Source organism: Peromyscus eremicus, chromosome 8b, assembly GCF_949786415.1.
Source record: "Peromyscus eremicus chromosome 8b, PerEre_H2_v1, whole genome shotgun sequence".
NCBI lineage: Eukaryota > Metazoa > Chordata > Mammalia > Rodentia > Cricetidae > Peromyscus > Peromyscus eremicus.
The window spans coordinates 2,584,002-2,607,392 of NC_081424.1; the positions used below are offsets into that span (position 1 = coordinate 2,584,002).

General features: G+C 33.1%; 1 protein-coding gene across 3 annotated transcripts in view; it reads left to right on the forward strand.

Annotated features, from left to right (window-relative positions):
- Nucleotides 1–23,391, forward strand: part of Grik2 (glutamate ionotropic receptor kainate type subunit 2) — a 631,292-nt gene that overhangs the window by 487,452 nt on the left and 120,449 nt on the right. For all 3 annotated transcript variants that reach the window (XM_059272429.1, XM_059272428.1, XM_059272430.1), the window contains exon 13: nucleotides 23,216–23,334. In XM_059272429.1, coding sequence (XP_059128412.1) covers nucleotides 23,216–23,334 — 119 coding nt within the window. The remainder of the gene's footprint in view (nucleotides 1–23,215; nucleotides 23,335–23,391) is intronic.

The following is a 23,391-nucleotide window of genomic DNA, read 5'->3' on the forward strand; positions in this document are numbered from 1 at the left end:
TGCATAAGATGTGTTTTTCACCTTGCTTCAAATATTTCCCATGTTAAACAACATAGACTACCAACAAGTTATTTACAAAATGGGTTAATTTAAATTCACATTAATTTAAATTCCCATAGATAGTACAGAATCTTTCTTTCAACCATAGATATCTCAAGGGCAATTAGAACTCCTTAAATTCCATAACCAAGTTTTGTTTTGGAGTTTTATAATTTGTAATACAGAGACACATAATGGATGCTAACACACAAATGAAGGGAATAGTGGTACACGCATTTCCCCCCAACAGGATCGATGTCACCTGAACAATTACACACAAAGCTGTTGGTCAGAACATCAGAAAATGAAACGTAAACAAACTTAAAAGAAATACAATTCCTACACAAAATTTTATAAGAATCTTGATACACAACTATACACATTTCTACAGCAGGATAGCAAACTAAAGAATATTTTGACGTGTTGAATGTATAATATTTTATTTTCTAAGTAAAAACAATATAGATTTTTATGTTGTTTACTTTTTACGATTTTTAGAATATTAGATTAATTATTGTTGCTTTATAGAGTAAAGCAGTGAAGAAAGAATGGCCTCAACATCTACTTAAATGTTTACAATTACAATTACCTCTGGCAGTGTCTTGCATTATGTTTTAGCTAACATGGCTTGTGGTCACAAAATAACAAGCCAGTGTCTCACTTGGAGTCTTATACTTTAAAAGCAAACCTGTATTTCTTTTGGAACTCAGTGATTTTAAACATAGTGTCTTTGATGGTTTACTGACTTTAAAAGCTCATGTCCAAAGCATTCACATTAACAGCTTTGGCCATATTTCCTGAGCAGTATGTAATAGCTCTTATATTCTTGTCACAATGATGAGTGACAGCTCATGTACAGTGAAGGGCAAATATGGATTATTATGTACTTAGAAAAGGATAACTGTTTTGGTAGATGTTAAATGATAAAGAAATTGGCTGTTAGAAAGACGGTTGTCACTTTAAAATGAAACAACAATTTTGCTATGTGCTTGTCCACCAGCTTTCCAACCTCCTACTCAGAAAACCGTTTACATTTTACCATTATCTAACATTGCTTTGGGTAATTTTTTGTTTTTATTTTTAATGGAATTTTTAAGAGAAGTAAACTTTAGGGAAACCTATTTGCTATTTCATTTCCCATGTGGCAAACATCCTAAAATATTCTTAAAAGTTGGTTTTTAGCAAAAGTGCTATTCTAATATGCCTCTTACACAAATGAGGAAGATCATTAAAAATGATTATGTGTTAAGATTTTTCTGAATAATATACTTAATGATCAGCACAGATTCAATCTAAAGACACTTTAAAACTACAGACTGAAATGGTTTTATAAGTTATGAGGTTTATAAGACCACAGGGAACATATCTTCATATCCCCACAGTTACTAGCTAACATCACTATAAAACAGCACATCCCTTTAATTGACATGGTTACAAACGGCCATTGTAAAGTAGATGTTGTGTTTTCATGTTTTTTTTTTTTCAGAAGAACCAAACCTTTTTGACTGAGTAAAATCACCTATGATGATGATGTCTAGCTAATGCAGGCAACAGAGATCTAGACTGAAATCATAGGACTATGAGAAGGAGGTGAATCCTAATCCATAGAGATAGAAATAAACATATTTTTAAACTCTCAATTTTATAATTTCAGGACAGTAAAAGAACAGGAATTAGAACAAAATTAATTAAGCAATACAAAGGCAATATAAGATTAAAGTGATTATTTTCAGCAACCTTCTGTAATAAAATACCTGTTGGTATTTTGTTTTATTTCCCCAATAAAGTGAAATTATTTTTTTAGTCTTTGTTTTCTTCTACTTGCATTATAGCCCTTTGTGTTAAACCCAAGGCCTCACATATGCTGGGCAAATGCTCAGCCTCTTATATATAGCCCAGCTCCCAAATTCCTTCTTTTCTTTATGTTAAAACAAAACAAAATATAAATGCTTGAGAAGACATTTAATAGCCCAGTTTTTCTAACACTGCAGATACATAATAGGCCTTTGTTGTCTATTCTTGACCCAACGACACCATTGAGAACAGAGGCCCCAGAACAGTGGCTGCCATCTCTGGGTCACGGTTCAGTGTGCACATTTCACAAATGTTATGACAAAGAGCTTCTGAGAACATTGTACGGCCTGTAATGACTTGCTTCCATTAAGGAGATACACAATAGCAAACTCAGAAAATTAATACATTTTTAAACAATAAATACAATATTTTTAACATATTGAAGTTTAATGTTTATTAAGTTGTTGTATTTAAAAATTCAGGATATAGGGTGCAGTACTGTCCTTGGTGGTTGCCACTGCGTGCTCTTATCTCTCATTAGTTAACTCAAGCTGAGCTGTTAGCAAATCAAGAGCAATACCACTAAAGGTGTGTTTCTTTCCCTTTTCATGTCTTCTAGTCATTCCACTCCATTCTGTTCCCTTCCACTCTGCTTCCTTTTGTTTCGTTCTGTTCCGTTCTGTCCAACTCTTACCCAACTTCTATTCCTATTATACTCTATGTAAAATTATTCCATTTCCCTTTTTTGACTTTGGGAAGTAATCCCTATGGCGAGTCTATTAAGATCCAACATGCAAAGGAAAATGAAGCACAGTTTCCACAAGTCACATGTTTCTTAGTTTCCAAGCAGCTCTGTGTCCTCAGCAGAAGGTTCTGTGAAAGGCTGTTCAGAAGCTTCCTCCAAACATGGCTTGTTCTATCAGCTTTGAAAACAGTGCTTCTGTTTTCCCACAGACACTGGAAAAACTTTTGACAGGGGGAGGGAGGGAAGTTTCTCAGTCACACTAATAAAGATTCTTAATTTACTGGCCTACTGAAGACAGTGTCTTTTTTATGTATGCAATACGGAACAGTTTAATCTGCAGTGTCTATCCAAGGAGGCCAGGACTATTCTATGCAGCTCTACTTTGGAACAACAGAGTCTGTGTGGGAGGACTAGGGAAACACCAAAGGAACATACACATTAGTATTTCTGTTTTCTCTTTTGTGTATTTTACTATAACAAAAATAGCGGACTCCTAAAAGACATTTTTTTTTCAAAAGTGTAAAAACATAGTGTAGGTATTTTTAATGGTAAATGTGACTTTTAATTATGTTTCAAAGCTGTTGTTTTACTGTCATTACTTTATGTCATGAGTTTTCCCAGCTACACACTCCCCTGTGTAGAAAGCCTTGTTTCTAAGCCACGTGGAGGAAAGTCTTGAGAGAGAAGAAAAGTTGTCCAATAGTATACAAACAATGACTACTTTACACTGAGAACCACAGAGACAATCACTTATTTCTCTATTTTAATCAACTGTGTATTTGTAGAATAAAATCACATACACCAGACCCTGTTACCCATCCCTGGCACAAAGGAATTTAAAAGTGTTTTTTCTCTTTTTAAAGTTCTGGCTTGTTGTTACAGAAAGAAAAGTTTTTCTAAAGAAAGTGCATTTAGAAAACTTACTGAAAATACATTAAAAAGGAAATTGTATTATGTTGTTTTGCTTAGAATGTTAAATTCATCTTCTGATTTACCTTAAACTTAAAACTTTCACTACAATTTAAGTATTCAAACAGTGTTTTATCACTTTCTTTTCCATAATACCTGTATATGCTTATAAAAACCATAATTTCTTGAAATAACTTATTAGCTACAGGTAAAAAATTTAACATTTTCTTACTAACCTTACAAAAAAGACAGGTTAAAATATATTTGCAGAATGTTCAGCATCTATGCAGAGACATCAGCAGATCCTTATTTGCCTGTTCTCTGGATGTCCTATCTTTCTCCCCTATAAAATCATTGATTTCACTTAGTAAAAGAATAGCAAGTCTTTGTGCAACTCTGGGGAGAATCAAATACATTTCATGTTGTTTTTATCTCCCTCATAATTTATATACATGAGAGACGTTTCATCAATATTAAATGAAAACAAAAAGAAAAAATTAGTGGTGATTTATGACTTTATTTCTTCATGTTAAATGAAATAATGCACTCTCTCCAAATTATTAATGAGTAGGAGATACAGCATCATCAGCCAGTACAACTTCATTCATTAGAGCATGCCATAGCACTTTAATTGCTATAATTTTTTACATTCCATTACATAATTACATCATTCAAATTAAATTGTTTTCATATCAATCCTGTTGAGTATGTATATATGAAAGTACAGAAAGTAAACTTTTATTTTTTATGATAAAATAAAAACCTTGCTAATGAAGTAATTTCATACATCCACATTTTAAACTAGAATGAATATATTTTACCTAATATACATTGAATTCAGACTTTTATTTCTAATCCTTTATAATTTGCATAAAGCATATATATATATATATATATATATATATATATATATATATATATATATATATGTTTTTCAGCCTGGATGTCACAGTTCTTTGTCATTTTTAGGAAAGATATATAACCCTAAATTAATTATTGAAAAAAAAATTCTATTTCATTCTGTTCTACTCCAAGATGATAAAATGAGATAAATGGGCTTAAAGCAGATTTTCATATTAATAAATTCATTTAATATTTGAAGCAAAGGTGAAATGGTAGGTTTTCAATGTTACTGGCATGATAAATATTATAAACAGTTGGGCTACAACTGTCATCTAAGTTGGTTCAGAATATGCACCTGAATATTATTTTAACCTAATAAAATTAGGTAAGTGTTCCTGGCTTCCCTTACTATATTATTTGTGTTCAAATCGGGTTGGTGGGTGGCTTGCTTCAATACACGTTTATTCAATTGCTAAACTGAGATATGATTTGGAAACAATAAATAAAACCTGAATTTTGTTTATTAATGGATATATACAAAAGAGAGATCCACTCCCAGAAATATGTACATTGTAAAATGTTCATATTACTTTTTCAGTTTTAATTAGGGCTTGAAATCATTTGAATCAGAAAGATTTGAAAGCTATATTTCAAATCTACTTGTGGAGAATTTAAAAATATTCATTTTGGTAGTTCTTAATTTGTATAATAGAGACAAAAATAAAATAATTGATTTCCAAACATACTTCAGTTGTCTTAAGAACTATGTGGTATACACATTGTAAGTACATATATTAAAATACTTTATTTGTTGATATAATACACTATATTTCAAGATATTTCTGACCTCTTAGATTGAAAGACAGAAAGTCCACAAATGAAAAAAAAATTGTGAAAGTTCTTACAAAAATAAACTTTATAGTTAAAATATTAGTAAGAAAAGAAATTATGTTCCTTGCATGCTTATGTCTGCTGATGATTAATATTTCCTGTGATCCTGATAACATCAGTTAAATCATTTTAAATACTTAAATGAAGCATTTATATCAGACATTTTCTCTCTTTTGAGTGCTAGTTTTTTGTTTTGTTTTTTTATAAACAGATATAGTCTGTTTCACGTTTCAGTATTAGACACCTCATGACCAGCTAGCTGTCTGTAGGCAGCCAGCCTTGCGGCATTTAGCCCTGGAATTGCTGCAGTACAAACGTTAGAGTGTGTACTGCAGGCTAAACACTTGCCTCTGATCTGTAAGTCTAAAAGAAACATTTTAAATGAAACTTTGGTGATTTTCATTTAAAAGTAGCACCTTTGATGTTTAGTATGTTATTTTCAAAAAATAGTTAACTGGGTAAGAAATAATTTGAAGGATAAACTTAACTTTTACAATGCAGCATTGAAGTCTGAGCCATTTTCCTGCTAATTCTCAATTTAAAGCCACTCTTACATGAATGTAATTGTCCACTTGAGTTGCTGGTAGCCACCTACTGGGGTGGCGTGAAAACCATTGTATAATTTCAAAAGTAGATTCTAGTTTTAAGAATAAAATTAATTTTTCTTTTATGTTGAAATCTGTAAAAAAGACTTAATGGCAACAAATATTACTCTCCAAAAATTTTCATAATATATAGATGATTATAATAAATATTTTTAAATCTACAAAATCAAAAGCAATTTTAGGCAAATTCAATAAGTAATATATTACTATATAGTTTAATCAACTTTAAATATATTGACATATTAATCGGTTCATTATAATCAGTTTATTGTTGAAGTTAATTTTCTACAAATATTATTCTTAAGTCAGAGTCTTCAGAAAGGCCTACATTTCAAGGATGCTCATTGTTTTTTTGTTTCTTCCTTATTCATAATACAAATTTGTTTTCATCAATACATTGTAAATCAGTGAGTATTATCATTCTTAACATTTCATTAAGCTCTTTTGATCCATTTATAGATCCCAAATAATATGTTCTATAGCACATTATTACAATGTTTTTGTAAAGTAATCCTGGCACTTCATACCTATAAATAATGACTTAATGGTGTTAAAGGTAGCAATTGATGTCAATGTTAAATAACAAAATTTTATTCAATTGTTTTAGTTTTAACTTTCGTATTTTCTCAAGAATATTGTAAGTTTTTTTAGAAATATACAAATAACTTATAAATAGCCTGTGTCAATGAAGGAGTACTTGTTTCATATCACTAGCTAATTTTCATGGTTTAATATCCCAGCTGCAGTCCACATCAAGGTAGTCCAAGGTGTCTCTGAACACAGCATTTGGGAAGCCAAGTCTCTGTAATTCAGGGTGAGGAGACTTCACCTGCCACTCAACTACATTTCCAGGGGGAGGGAAAGAACAAGTCACAGGGGATTGCAGCTGTCTAGGCAGAAATATTATGCATTGCTGTGCTGACCCTGTAAGAAGTATATTTAGAAAACAATGGGGAAGGCTAGAGCCTAGAAACATGGCAGAGCAATTTAATTTTATCAAGTTACAGGAAGCATTTCAAAACTCAAACACCAATTAATCCTATCATCATGAGAATAATTTGATAGCTAAAGAAGTATCAAAGTGTTTTTTAAAGATAAATATGAAAATGTCTGTGAAGAGAAGAAAATTTGTCATAAATAATTCAGTTATTTGATGATTTCATTGTGATCAATCACTGTGCATGTTGATAGTTTACTAATCATTGAGATCTTTTCACAGATGAAGTGATTCTTTACTGGATAATTTTAAATCTTGACATATTCTCCCTAGTTATAATTTTAATAAATTATTCTAAGAGTAATATATTTTTCTAAGATAGTAACCTTATCAAAAAGTGATAGTTGCTCTCTGAAAGCTCAGTAGGAGGTTCAGAACCTGTTTTAGTAAAAATAGATTCATTGTGGTTAATAGGAAACCTAACCAAATAGTTATTTATGTGTGTGTGTGTGTGTGCATGTGTGCACATGCATGCATATATGTGTGTGCATGTGTTTGATTGTTGTGAATAAGGGAAGATTAAAAGAACCCATTTTAAGGCTTCTGGGATGTGTTACTGGCAGCACTATTCTTACAGGGAGGGTTTCAGCTTCCTATTTACAAGATGTCTACTGGAATACCAGATATCATCCACATCCCACACCTAAAAAGGGAACAAAAAAATCACGTCACAGAAGACAGAATAGGGTATTAGATGTGGGGTTACAGAGGGCTGTGAACCACCTTGTGGATAATGAATTCAAACCAGTGTCCTCTGTTAGAGCATCCAGTGCTCTCAACCACTGAGCAATCTTTTGAGCCCAAGCTATTGTTTTGTTATGTTTTATTTTTTAATTTGGAAGAAATCCTTTATTTATGTCTTAACATCTAGAATTATTTAGCATCTAGAATTATCTAGGGCATATTGTGACCTCAAGATTTTTGTGGGTCAGAAAACTGATAATACCATGGGGTATGTTTTTGGCAGTGACTGCCACAGGGGTTTACTGAACAGCAAAGTAGTTTTTATACAGTTGCCCAGTCTGGCTGTGAATTTACCTGTAGCACAGTCTTTCCTCAAACTTATAGAAATCTTCCTGCATCAAACTCCCAAGTCCCAAGATTATAGCATAAATTAAAGGTTATATGCTTAGATGGGAATTTATCAAGTTTGTTTCAAGTAAGTTTCACTCTAATATCTTAAATAATGCTATAAAAATCACCAGTATAATATGGAATATTCTGAGACAGCAATATTTTCCAACTTTTTTTAAGTCATGAAGAAAAAAATTGCTAAACTTAGTACCATTTCTACTTATTAATGCATTATGACATATAACAGAACAACTTTTACAAACAGTAGATGTCAAATAATTTCCTATGACTCTGTGGCCGATTAAGGTCAGACATTCTATGTGTTCATTCTCCTGAGATTCACGATTGACAACTTAATGTCATAAAATAGAGAAATCAGTTAATTTATTCAAACTTTTCCTAATATTTCCATACAAGAATTTTTTCCATAAATCTAAGATTTCTATGACCAGTCAAAATAATTGCAAATGTAATGACTCCATTTATGGACTAAGAAGTTGATGAGAGTGCTAAGTATGATTCTAAAAAACAATGAGAAAATGAATATCAGCAAATAGATAATATACTAAGGGGCATAAATCAGTAACATAATATTCAACCACATTTTTGAAATATGGCTATGTTGTTTAATAATACAAAGACTTAAACTTTTGCAAAACCTTCAAGCAGAAAATCAGGATCAGTAGAATGACAAGCATGGTCTGTAAATAAGATCTAAATGCAGTGTGACATTTAGGAAAACTTACTTATATGTCAAAACAAGTCATTTATTACTTCTAAAACAATATACTCTGAGTTTCTAGATTCTTGACTAATGAACAGTGTTAAATATATAATTAATAATGTTAAATACATATATTTATATAAATATATAAAAACAAGTTCTAAGAAATCTAACAACCCAACTGAAGTCATGAAATCACAGGACTGAAGCTAGACTAATGACAACACGGCACACGAAACAAGAGTTAGCCAGCAGGGACTTGCCTTCTACAGTAAGAAGTAAGATTATAGCCCAGAGTCTCAAACTACAGGAAGGACTGTAGCATACCTGACATGTGGTCCATTTTCAGACCACTAAATAGATAAAACATGATAGTCAAGGCCATTTGAATTCCTTTGTTTTCTCACTCTGAGACCAATATGAAGCACGGTTTCTAAATTTCTGTTATCCTGCTACCCACACTTTGACCATTTTTCTTAGTGCTTCATTTTTTTGACTGCTATTTGGTATATATCTGTTTAGAAATCTGACAGTTTCAAAATTTTGTATTGTCTTACATTGTCCAGAAATAACATATGAAGAAATGCTACATTGAATAAGCAATTTTCTGTGATCTTATGTGCACTTTTACAAACCTGTTTATAAAATTTGCTATTTATTATCTTTCCTAGATCCTGGTAGTTATGATAATGCACTTGTCTAAATTACTATAAATAAAATAAAACTATTCCATTAATTTACCTGTTTCTAGATAAAATTATGATTAATATTACTATTGTTGTTACCTGCTGGGTGGCGGTGGCGTACGCCTTTAATCCTAGCACTCGGGAAGCAAAGCCAGGTGGATCTCTGTGATTTCAACGCCAGCCTCATGTACAGAGCGAGATTCAGGACAGGCATCAAAAGTACACAGAGAAACCCTGTCTCGAAAAACCAAAAAAAAAAAAATAATTGTTACCAAAAATATTATTAATTGAAAAAATTCAGGAATTATAAGTCCATGTTACCACAGAAAGAGTCAGCAGAAGGCAAAGAGAAACATAAATAATAAGATTAAGGAAAACTAGTAAATATTTTTGTAAAATAATATGTATTCATTTATTGAATTCAAGGTAGTTAATTAACAGAGTATAGTGTTCACAGGGTGAGTGTGTTCGATCCTATGAAAGTAATTCTCTAAAAAGACAATAAGAGATAAAGTATGGACTGCGACATAAATGAAGAAGCAGAGATACCGTAGCTAAGAAGACGGTCCCTCTGCATATGAGACGGTTGTGTAGCTTGGTCTGATTGTGGGACTCCTGGCGGTGGGAGCAGGGCTGTCCCTGGTGCTTTGACTGGCCTTGGGAACCTATTCCTCAAGCTGGATTGCCTTGCCCAGACTGAACACAGAAGGAGGTGTTTGGTCATACAGCAGCTTGATATGACTATGACATGCTTTGCTCATGCCCATGGGGGTCCTGCACCTTTCTGAGCAAATACAGAGGAGAGGAGGATTGGGATGGAGGGTGGGGAGAGAGGGAGGAGGGGGTAGGAGGAGAAGAGGGAGAGGAGGCTGTTGGAATATAAAATAAATTAATTAATTAACTAAAAAAAGAATGTCAGACACACATATAAAAGCCTTTGCAATTTTTTAAATAGAGATTTTATGTCATGTAACTGACTGTACACATGTGAAACTGAGGCTCACAGGGGAAACACTTTTCTGGGCTTATGTCGTCAGGGCAGAACAGCCCTAGCACAGACCTCTTGCTTGACACAGGAATAGCAGTTATGAAAAGTTGTAGTAAAAACAGCCTCATCAACATTTTGTTAAATAATTACCAGGAATTCCACAATATGTAAGAAAAGCCATTTATTAGAATCCATGTGCACGGCTACTACACCAGTGTAGAAGGAATTTCTATGGTAAATGTTTTTGAAAACTCTATTTAAATATCATAAACTATAGAAAAGCTCACTGTAAATACAATTATTAATATAATGTTTCAGAAATTTCTGTAAAGAAGTACAGGAAGGGTTAATTTGAATTCCTTAAAATATACTAAGAGATTTGTAGGGAAGATTTCTTTAAAGGCAGAAGATAGGTGTTTTTTTTTTTTTTTTTTATAAGATCTTTCGTAATTCAGGAAACAAATCTGTTAGAACATGTTGAAGCAGTCTAGTTGTTTTATGAAACAGATAGTCAATCTATTGCAGAAAATATTTTGAGAAATTAAAGGACTGATAATAGAGAAATGAACAGCCACAGATGGCCTCTTTGGCCTGATTTCATGAGCATGGTTCCTGTTTTACTGGCTGGGGAGAAGTAAAGCCTTTTTTAACATGAATGAAAAAATAAGAAAAACACTCTTGTCGAAATGTATAGTGCACCTCCACTGACTTTTAGAAATACAGATAGTAGTAATGTGTTTATACGTGTGTACATGCACTCAGGTATAGAAAATAACTGCATGTGCAGGTGAACATAGAGTTTACACACACACAACTGGAAGTGTTGCTGTGAAAGCGCATGATTTTTCATTTACAAAGAAAAAACTATTATTTCTTGCAAGAAATATTAATAAAATATTCACAATCACAAAACTTAATATAAAGAAACACTGATAAAAATCATATTGACTATAATTGGAAATTTTTACAATTTGAAAGCTCATAAACCCATAAATAATACTATGTTTAAAATAATTTATTTAATAATTCTCAAGCCCATATTCTAAAACTTTTTAATATATTATTATAGAATCTGAGTACTTAAAAGTCATGTAAATATTGCCTTTATTATTTTCACAGATTAAGAGACACATTTATTGTGTATTATTAGCAGTTTCTTATCTATATTCGAGAACACAAGATGTGTGATTACAGCCTAATGTATAAATATGCTGCATATGCTAATTTGCACCCAATTTCTACCCCAAACGCTTACTTGCAAGTATGTAGATAAATAAACTGTATCAGAGCAAATCCTAAAATATTTGCAAAAAATAATAATTTACAGCGTATTTCGTTATTGTATTAATTAATATAATTAAGAAGTTTGTCTCAATAAATACATGCAAGTTTTATAAAATACTAAATTCAATATTTTTTGCGAAGGAGACAAAGAGAGACAGACAGGCCGAGACAGACAGACAGAGAGACAGAGAGACAGAGACAAAGAGCTGCAGCCCCATAGACAAGACTTTGGGATCCATTCTCAGGACAACTGTTAGCTGCAGTTTTCTTTAGGCATCGAGTTGAATTTTATAGGCACTTAGAAGCACATTGAACTGGAAAATGCCAGGCAGAGGTAACCTTCTGCTGTGTTATCGGAGAAAGAGCAGAATTCTTTTATTATTATTTTCAGAACAGGGAAAATACAATGCACCTTTTAAACAGCCTTTTCTGCTCCCAGTACTTAACATTCCTGAGTGTGAAAAGGATTCCCAGTCAGTCCTACATTCCTGTGAGCCCTCAGTGTTTACATGCTCTGCTTCCCTTCATGCTCAAGGATTATGTTATCAACAATGATTACCAGCGGTGGGAGAGCTGTGGCTGAAAGAACAGAATAATGGCTTAGACTCTCCTCTCTCTATGCACAGCAGCTGTGCTTTCATTCTTAGCCAAGATTCTGCTAATGGGTGGGTATTACTGTCCACACTCCGCAGTCTCCTGAAGAGATTGGTTGTTTCTTACTCCTTCTGAACCACTGCCACTACTTTCAGAAATTTTTGTTTTTCTTGTGCTGTTAGAAAATATTTTGTGGTCCCCTAGTTATTTTATGTTGTTTACAGTGAGTCCAGGATCAAGTACATGTCTAAGGTTAATATTTTTCTCTCCTATACATTGAAAATACATCTTGTGGTGGAAATTCTAACTGATTTCACCAGTCACTTCAGCATATTGGTAGTCCAGGCATTTGATTTATTGTTTAGAGAAAAAAAATTTAACTGGATACAATAGAAAAATGGTATGATACTCAACGTATTTTATTATCTGTGAATGTAAGACAATACGATTTATGCTCTCAATACTTGAAGAAAATACTCTACCTTGGAAAAAGATCACAGATAGACAGGCAGAGAATTTAAAGTTTTGAATATCAAATACCTAATTGTACCAATTTTTGCAATTGCTTAGAAAAATTAAACAAGAACAGATAAATAATTTCATCATTTGATATGGCCCATATTTCCATATTATACCTAAGAAACTTCCTGTATTGTTTATTGGGAAGCACTCTTGTAATTATTTACTAAGAATGCAACTCTGCTCTGAGTTTTCCGTGTTTGGATGTGCCACATCCTCTAAGTAACACTGAATGAAGTGGTATAGGATATTATTTTTTAGTATATAGAGACTAAATAACGTAGCATTATTTATTAAACATTTAATCATTTCCAGTATTACTCTAATGTTGTAAGAGATACAAAATTACACTGGTAAGCATACCCCTTTCCTTTAAAGGGTCTATTATCAAAATATGTAAATTAGTCATTAGCAAATAAGAAAATGCTATTAAATATACAATAATAGAAAGAGCATTTCAAATGGTGGAGTCTGATATAAACATAGCATATTTTTCCAGTTAAAGGGCTAATCATCCAATAGATAAATATCCTTAAAGTGTAAACAGGATATTAATTAATTGACTGTAATACAAAAACATTTCAGTTGGAAGGAAGAAAAATCAACCAAAGTATGGAGGTGTTATTATGAATATCATGTAACTGGTTAGTATGATTGTAAATTATGAGTTATTTACCAGTTTGCTTGGAGAAGTCATAGAATTAATAATCACAACCATGACAGCTTTTACAGCCTTGAAATTTATGAAAAGGTTATAGACTTAAAAGATAAAACTTATTTTCTGTAGGTTTTTAATTAAATAATGAAAGAATAATAGAGTATGGGAACATTTTCCTAATATCCATATGTAGAGTAGAACATAAGGGACTCAAAAGTAATTTGAGTAGAAGATGTCCAATGCCCAAAATAAAATTGCAGAAATAAATGAATTATGAAATAAGACCAAAAAAAAAAAAAAACCCCAAGTTACTCTGAAGAACAAACGTGGGAAAGTTTGGTGACTGACTGAATACAAAATAATGACGAAGGTAGACAAGTGATTGAGAATTCAAACTTGAACTGTTGGAAGATGTTTGGATTAACTGTAAAACTTATTTTCTACGCAGAGAACCATTGTTTATTCTAGAAATAGCAATAAGCTTATTATGGGAAGCCTGGGTGTGAGGTCTGGAAGGTCATTAAAGTTGAGATATCTCACAGTAAGGTAGAACTTTTAAAAAAACTAAAGTACAGGTTATTTTTAGCATTACGTTCTATTTAATCCCAAATCAATAAACATCTGCACTGAAAAAGAGAAAAAGGGTCAGGTACACAATGCCATGAGTTATAATGACTGCATGAAAACTTAACAGTACTTAAAGTGTGGAAGTTGAGTTCTGAGTGGGAATTAAGACACCTTACTTGTAACAGGGATATTTTAATATAGAGCTAATATGTTAAAATAGTGTCTATTTGTTCTTGCAAATAGTATAATGGGTGTATAAATAACAGTTAATTTTTATGCTTTGAGGTCTATTTTATTGGATAAAATATAGTTACATTAACTTGTGTTTATTTCATGGAAAATTATCTACTTTATAAATTGGTGTGTTATTATTTCCTAGATTACATAATGTTTCTTAATTTTTTCCTGTCACTCTTTCTTAATCATAATCTAACTTCATCTTCAACCTCGTCATATCATTTTTTCCATAATGAAACCTTCTGCATCTTAGTATAGAAGACATAGAATAGCCTTAACTAATACTCTGCTCATTAATGATTTGGAAAGCACTTGCAGTAAATCGTAGCTAGGGAATTATTTTTCTCAGAAACTTCTTTTTCGGTGCTAGGAATTGAACTGAAAGCTGTGTGCGTGTTGCCCAGCAAAGAAGAAAATTCTTAGATTGCCTTAGATATAGACAAGTTAAAAATTCTATATAGGCTTCTGCATCTCATATTCAACTTCATACACAATTAATGCATACAAATTTAGTTCCTATTACAACTGAATGCATTTGAGGTATTTTTCATATAATAAGAATTTTGGATAGGTAATTTCAGCTGATCTCAAATACTGACCATCCTTATTTCTGAAAATTAAATTATTTAAGAACATATAAATTATATAAACTATTAACTAAAAGTTGAATATAATATAAATTTTATGGCTAGTAAGTGTTCAGAATTAAGGAAATCAATAAAAGAAGAAAATATAAAAGAAACAGCAAAACATACATATAAAATAACACTTGCTACATAAAAGCTGTTTATATCCATGAAGCAATTATGCAGAATCAGTTTTAGTGTAACAGTTTGCTAAAGAAAATCAATTATTTTGTTTAAAATGTAGCAACCACTATTCCAGAAAATTGGCTCTATTGTTTTTAATCCAATAGTAAAGTAATAAAAGTTAACTGTAAAGACTTAACCTGAGGGAGGCATGGGTATTTTCACAGAGGCTCATGTGATGGTGTTTTGGGTGTGTGTACCAGCAGCTCATGTGATTGACTATGCTTGTGGCCTGTGTACCAGCGGCTCATGTGGCTGTGCTGTGGCCTGTGTACCAGCGGCTCATGTGGCTGTGCTGTGGCCTGTATACCAGCGGCTCATGTGGCTGTGCTGTGGCCTGTATACCAGCGGCTCATGTGGCTGTGCTGTGGCATGGGCACCAGCGGCTCATGTGGCTGTGCTGTGGCCTGTATATCAGCGGCTCATGTGGCTGTGCTGTGGCATGGGCACCAGCGGCTCATGTGGCTGAGCTGTGGCCTGTATACCAGCGGCTCATGTGGCTGTGCTGTGGCATGGGCACCAGCGGCTCATGTGGCTGTGCTGTAGCATGGGCACCAGCGGCTCATGTGGCTGAGCTGTGGCCTATGTACCAGTGGCTCATGTGGCTGAGCTGTGGCCTGTATACCAGCAATTTTGGCAGATATATATTTGATATGGTGCTTTCCCTAGAAATGTTTGATGTTATTATTGATAATTTGCTATAGCAGAAACAAAACATTTAATATTAATTCATATTTTCTTTTTTTGTGGGAAGTTATTTACAAAAGATTTTGCCAAATCACCAGCCTACCCTAAAGATTATTTTTTAGTTTAAAAATTTGTTAATTCCTTTAATATGCTTTATTTTCTCACTGAAGATATGATGATTCCCTAACATTTAATACTTTACCAATTCTTAATGAATTCAAAAGATGACTTTTACTGAGCATATAAAGAACAAATACTCAATCTCATGTGCAACATTGTTATAATTCAGAAAAAAATAATAAAATAGAGAACAAAATACTACTAAAATAATTTTAGTGTTCAGATGAAAATTAATATCCCCTAAAGAATTCATGGCCAGGGAGCTACCCTAGTGGACAAAGGCATTCTCTACCAAACCTGAGTTTGATCCCTGGGTGTCACATGGTAGTGGAGGAAAAGTACTCTCGTATATTCTCCTCCAACTTTCATACAAATGATATGGCACACTTGTGTCCATACACACACACACACACACACACACACACACGCACGTACACTAAATAAATCAATATCAAAATTAAATATTTTAAATGTATGCATAATTATTTAATTTTAAGATTTGAACATTTGCATTATTAGGTCACTTATGACAGTAAATGAAAAATAAACATTTGTTTTAGGATTTTTTAAAAGAAATTGGATGTCATCTAATATACTTACTAATTTAAACACAGTATTTTCACAAATGTTTGGGAATTTTTGTGTGTACTGATAACATATTAGATGTTATCAAAATTATTAATTTGTGGAAGATTTGGCTCCACAAAATACAGGATGCAAATGCACTAAAAGGTGTCTTCTGTTGTAACTGAAAATGGAAAAGGTCCACATTTTGAAGATGGTTGGAAAACTAGAAAAAATATTCCTCCATTAATGGAGTCTTAATTCGACCATAAGAATTTGCTTTTGTTTTCCTTTGGGGGAATGATAAAGACTGTCATGCTGGCTGAAATGGATTCCTTTTGAGGTACCTGGCGCCAGCCTTCTGTGCATTCTTGGGGACCAGAATCTATTGACACTCCTTCTGTATACTAATGATAATAGCATTCTTAGATTATGTGTAGCCATTCAGATGAGCTCACACAACTCAGTGGCTTATAATTGGCATGGGTGATGCAACATAAAGCGGCAATCATTTCTCATTTTTTAGAGCTCATTATTTAAATTTAACTAGTCTGGAGCCATCCTAATTTAACATGCCTTGTGTTAAAACTATGACTTTAGGTGGAAGGCATGCTTTCTTTTCAGTGGGTGGAAAAACTCTCATTTTACATCTGTTCCTTCCTGGGAGATCATTAAAACAGCATAGTTTGAATAGGGCTAATCAAAGATGTGGTCGGATTTTTCTATGACTTGGGAAACCATTTTCCTTCTTTTATGGATTTCAATCTGCTTTTCTGTCCACTGTGACACTTCATATGTCCCTAAGCTTAATGATAGCTTGCTTCCCTATAACTAAAGGTGCTCCTGTGCCTCTAGTCCACTAGGTTTTTTTGTAGAGAAATAGTACTTTCTTTGTGGCTGCTTGCCGAGGTAGAACCTCTATGAAATTCTCTCCGCTGCTTTGCCTCTTAAGTAAATGCTAAGTGATAAAACCATCAGGGGTCCATGATGGTCTTGTTGGCACAAACATGGTTGAACCATCTGTGTTGGAAAAGGACATGGCTTAACTGAGTAGCAGTGACCTTTAAAAATAAATAAACTATAAACAAAAGTGCAGCTGAAGACATGGCATCCAGTCACCATAAACATCTGTCATAGTGTATAATGACTTCAAAAGACAAAAGTATCATCAAAAAAGGGTGCATCAACAGCCATCTGATTATTTAAAAATATTCTAGCATGAATATTCTTTTTATGATTCACAACCCTGTCAAGTTCATTAGAAACATAGTTAGTTTTCTTCCCTAAAAAATAATGTTATTACCTCAAGTATAACAATAATGGGTGATACAATGTTTTATTAATCTTATTTTCTTTCAAGAAATTCTTGAGATTTTTTTTAAAAAGTAAACAAATCCTTACTCAATAATTATCATCATCCCAAAGTAAGACTGTATTTACAAACAATAGAAATATGAATAGAAAATTTAAATACCAGATTTGGAGGCTTTTTTTTTTTTTACTTACTTGGAATCTCAGTTGAAACATAGTGTAAGATCAGTTGTTCTCAAATCCTCAGTTTAATTATAGGATCACAAAAGAAAAAACATAATCCCAGTAATTAAGCAGAGTGAGGCTGAATAAAAACTCAGAACAGCACAGTGACCACAATCAAATCTTTAAGATTTTCATTGGATTTGGTTATATCATAATTCAGTTGAAGGTTTTTATCTATTATTTGGTAATGATAATGATGAAGTAACTAATATGAATTAAAATTATAAAATAGGGTAGTCATTTCAGCTTAAAGTTACTGTTGGGGAAAGGTATTTAAATGTGTGGTGGTAAGAAACTTTGCTCAAACTAATATGTAATATTATAAAACAATTTTGTACTCTCCATTAAGTGAAATATAATTTCCCTTTTAATATAATAAAGTTCTTAAGTTAATGTTGAATTTAAAGATTAAGGAAATGATAAAAAGTATTCTTCTAATTACTCAGTGGATAGTAGAAACTGGTTTATTTTTAAAGGGAGAAGGGGAATGATTCATAATTTAGTGTAAGAATCATTTTACAAATAAAATGTTCAACATGTACAACCTAAGAAATGACAGAAGTCACCTGATTTGAGAATAAGATCAAAGTGTAAGGGAAGCTGATGTAATCTACCACAGAAGCAGTTCACAAAACATGAATATGCCTCTAGTGTAGCTTATGTTTAAGAAGGAAAGAGAGCAAAAGAAAATGGGAATAAACTTAAGAACTCAGAAAAATGGTTATCTGTTTAAATTGGAAGAAATTAGAAAAGAGAACTAGTGTTCTAGAAGTCATTGGGTTCGTTTTAAACACTTTCAGTATGAAGTAATGGTAGCCATCTAGGCAATGATTCATAGAAATAGAATACACTCAGGGAGAACCTGTGGCTTCAAGCTGAGAATTTTGAAATCACTAGCATATTGTTTAAAAGCCATGAGAGTAATCATTGATTAAAAATGAAATGGGGATATGCGAGCTGTGGCCAAACCATGAGCAATGTAAAGAAAGAAACATCCAGTTATTAAAAGAGGTGACAGTGTTAATAATAGTGTTGTTAGAGGTTAAACTAGTTGAAATTGGGTTGAGGGAAAACATGATCACTAAGATTTTAGAGACAGGTGCTCAGGGTTGAGGAGAAAATAGGTATAGATAAGCATGACTGTCCACAGGTGAGATGTTTGGCCAAACACGAATAAAAAATAAACTAAGAGGAACACTAGAGTTATTGAAATTATTTTAAATGCCTGCTATGTTTAAAAACGTGTTTTAGAAATTTCAGGCTGGGCAGTGGTGGCGCATGCCTTTAATCCTAGCACTTGGGAGGCAGAGGCAGGCAGATCTCTCTGAGTTTGAGGCCAGCCTGGAAAAACAAAAAACAAAAAACAAAAAAAAAAACAAAAACAAAACAACAACAACAACAACAAAACAAATTTCAAACACACAAAGTTAAATCAGCAAGGCATGGCATGCATTACTTTACAGTGTAATAGCAAAGGAGACGTGTGCATTGGTTTATATTGAAAGAATTAAATAATGTTAAGTGTGTACTAATGTTCTTAATGCCACAGATATGGAAAAGAGAAAAAAATAGTTGTTTGTAAACCTCTCTAATGGATATAGCCCAAACAGAGACTCTAAAGAGACAGGAATGCTTTCTTATTCAGTAAAAGCCTGACACGGAGGCTCTGTTATCCTCATCATGGAACCTATAATACTTTTTTTTCTACTCATCACCTTTCCTAATGCAAGGAGGAAAACACAGTTCATGACAAAAATTCTTAAAACTAAATATTAAGATATATTCAGCCCATTTTCCAAACTCAAAGCAGGTGCATAGCAAGGAAGGTAGGTGGCATTCAGTTAGGTGGCATTACTCAAAACTTTTTCAGGGATGGAGATAGAAAAGGAGAGTGATCCACCAGTCTCTATCATCATAATCCCCCAAGGAAGACAGAGAATCAGAAAAGCTATACCTATGCAGTGGAACTTGAAGACGAGAATTGGATATGAACAGCTGTGAAGTGCTATGGAAATTACAGGATAAGTTACATGAGAGAAAAAGAATTGATAAGAATAAATAGAAAGATTTTTTTTTCAAATAAGGTTTTTATTTTTAAGGAGTCAGTAACCCAATATGTGTTAGATCACAGTTTGCAAGGTAGAATGGACAGCATTAATTCTGGAATGCTATTTTGGAACACAATACAAACAATCTTGAATTGTATGCCTAGAGACCACTTTTTTTTTTTTCCTTCTTAATGAAGACTTTAGGCATGATTGAAGACTTTTCTTACACGTGGCTGTGATAGCACAGGAATTATTCTACACTAAAACTGATCAGGAACAGTATCTAGAAAGGAGGAAACATTTCGGATAAACATGTGCAGTCTCCTTATAAACCTATTGCTGCGCATTGTGGTATCCTTAGCTGACATAGCACTCTATAGAAATGGTCAAGAAGAGACGGTGGTCCACGGGTGTTAATGTACATTGACAAATGTTTGTAGTTTATGTTGTAGTGGTAATGGAATGTAAAGAAAGGAAAATGACTCAAAGCATGTAGAGCCTCAGTGAGCAAAGGGTTAGCAGACTGCGGTTCGTGTAAAGACGCCATAAAGTGATGTACGGACGGAGATTGAGTGGATAATCAACAGGGAGGATGGATGACCACTGTGAGTTAATATTGGACAAGCATGAAATATGAACAGTTAAAGAATTAAATAATTCTGTGTGTAGAAATATAAATTTGGAGGCGAATCATGAGTCTGAAGGAATTGGAAGGTATACATAGATGTTGATGGAAGCAAAATCTTTTGGAAATGCAGAGGATAGAGGTAAGTGGAAGACAGAAGAAATTTACCTTAGGGAAAATTAACTAGAGACAGAATTAGAGCTGCTGATAAATGCAGAGGGGACAAAAATATAGACATGGAAATCAGTGGAGTCTATGAGGGGCAAATGTTACCTGGAAGCAAGATGTGAAAAGAAGCGGCGTGACTTACGCAGTCACTGCTAGATGATCACATATCTGCAGGCACAGAAACTAGCTAGGTTTGCGTTTTCAGGCACATAGTCCTTCAGTATTTTTTTTTTTAAGCAGAAAATAATCTTGTGAAATATGTACAGTATTTTAGTTAAAGTGTCTGTTTACCCTACATTTATTACTCTCTTTAATTTAAATTATGGGACTCCTTCACCACGGAGGCAGGGTGTCCCTTCCCTCTTTCCTCCTTGCCTTCTGTTCTCCTTTCTTTGTTCACTCTGCACCCCCTCATTCTTTCCTTCCTTCCTTCCTTCCTTCCTTCCTTCCTTCCTTCCTTCCTTCCTTCCTTCCTTCCTTCCTTCCTTCCTTCCTTCCTTCCTTCCTTCCACATAACTGCTCTCTACAGGGGAGGAGCAGCAGGGCCCTTTATATTTATACTTCCACTTCTCTGGCCTTACCACACCATCTCTTTCCACTCAACTTATAACATCCTTAGAGTTGTCTTGTCCAGTTCAAGGCTCCTACATCTCAAGAACTTAGTGACTATACACAGACAATTTTGTGACAATCTGTGGTTGTGTTTCTCAGATCTTCAATTTGTAAAAAATAAATATAGCTCCACAAAAAAGCTTTATGTTTATAGTTAACAGACTTTCAAGAATAGGAAAGGAATATTTTAATTTCCAACACTGATGTGTCAATTAAAAATACAGCTTAGGTGAAATCATAATATTCAATAATATTTACATAATGTTTTTTTTGTACCAAATTACTGAGCAATCCTATCTACTACAATAATGCTAACATTCCTTTTATCATTCTGGGGAGTTAAGTCTTCCTACTCATTTTACTTTTTTAAGTATAGAAATTGGGTGTTGGTCTTCTAGCTGCAGAACCCTCCTCTAACCAGGTCACACTGCCTCTCTTAGGAAAGGAGGTTTGCAATTCTTCACAATCATAATATCTTTAGAGTTAAAGCTTATATAAAGATGATTGCCAATACTCTGGAGCTCAGAAATACGTTTTAAATAGCACAGACTCTTCTCACTAGTTTAAAAGAAATAAGAGGATTTAAATAAAATCAATGTCTACCACCAAAGCCAGTTCTATTGTAGTGAAACACCCAGCAAATCACATCAGAATGTTTAATTACTATTCAATCAACCTTTCTGTTCAGTGTGTCAGTTCAACTTAGAGAACCAAACAAAGCATTTTTTGTTTATCAAGCAGAGACTATTAAAACAAGGACGTTCTAAAACTGCATTCAAAAGATGAAAATGCTTCATTTAATCTTTTGAATTTTAATGTCAGAAGATTATTGTGAAGAAAATTAGGCTCTCTGCAATGGCAAATATTTTATTCGAACAACCTTGATTAAATGTATGATTTGTAAAATACTTTCCTGAAAGATACATATACAAATTTAGTTTCTAAAAGAGTGGCTTTAAAATTTGAGATATTGGGGAAAATATTTTGTTAGCATAATACTTAAACAAAATGCACTTAATTATAAGGATGTGTTTTGGATAGTCTCTTAATTGATAACTGTTTCTGGATTATAACTAGCATAAATCAATTTATGCATATAGATGACAATCTTTGAAAGTTAAGTGTTTATTAAAGATTACTAAAAATACTTCTAAAAATCATCAGTAATTGGCTTTAAGATACAAATATGCTTTACTTTTAAAATAATGATTGAAGCGAATTACAAATTTGCAAATACATAATTAGAAAATAGGCAGCCTCAATATGCCTTTCTGTTTCTAACATTCACTGATATCATATATATTGGAATGTTATCTGACATCTACAGGCATGCCAGGAACTTATGAAAGTGTAAGAGTTTCTGACTTTGACGGTCAGAGTTGAGTTCATTTCACAAAGCTGTAAACACACAATACTATTCTTTACATACTTAAATATGCATTGATTATTTTGATGTCTGTCAGCTTGGTGGTGCCTATTAAATAATAACTTTTTTATGTTTTTTATCCTCTCAAAATTATTACAGTTTTTAAAATGCTCAATTTTATAACAATTTTTAATTCTTTGACGATTTTCTAGGTTTTAAAAGTGATTTTGACATGTATAGAAGCTTATATTAAAATATGCTTAGTTGACTGATACACAGACTTTCTTCTTACAAGTACAATACAGTGAAGAATGCCACTGCTTACATTAGTGTGGAAATGAACTATAAGGCAAGGAATACTGAAATTCACACTGTTGTCATATGTATGAAATTCTGTGATAAAAATGCCTTATTTCTGGTTTTGTTTAATCTTACCTATTTTTTTTGTTTCTTTTGCAGCAAGAATGTTGGATAGAATCTTCTCACTGCTATTTAAATATATTCTTTTTTCTGTCAATTACCACAGGTTTAGTCCCTATGAGTGGTATAATCCACACCCTTGCAATCCTGACTCAGACGTGGTGGAAAACAATTTTACCTTGCTTAATAGTTTCTGGTTTGGAGTTGGAGCTCTCATGCAGCAAGGTATACGATTCAGCCTGCTATTTCCCTTGGGCACCATGTCCCACTCTTTGCTGGGGG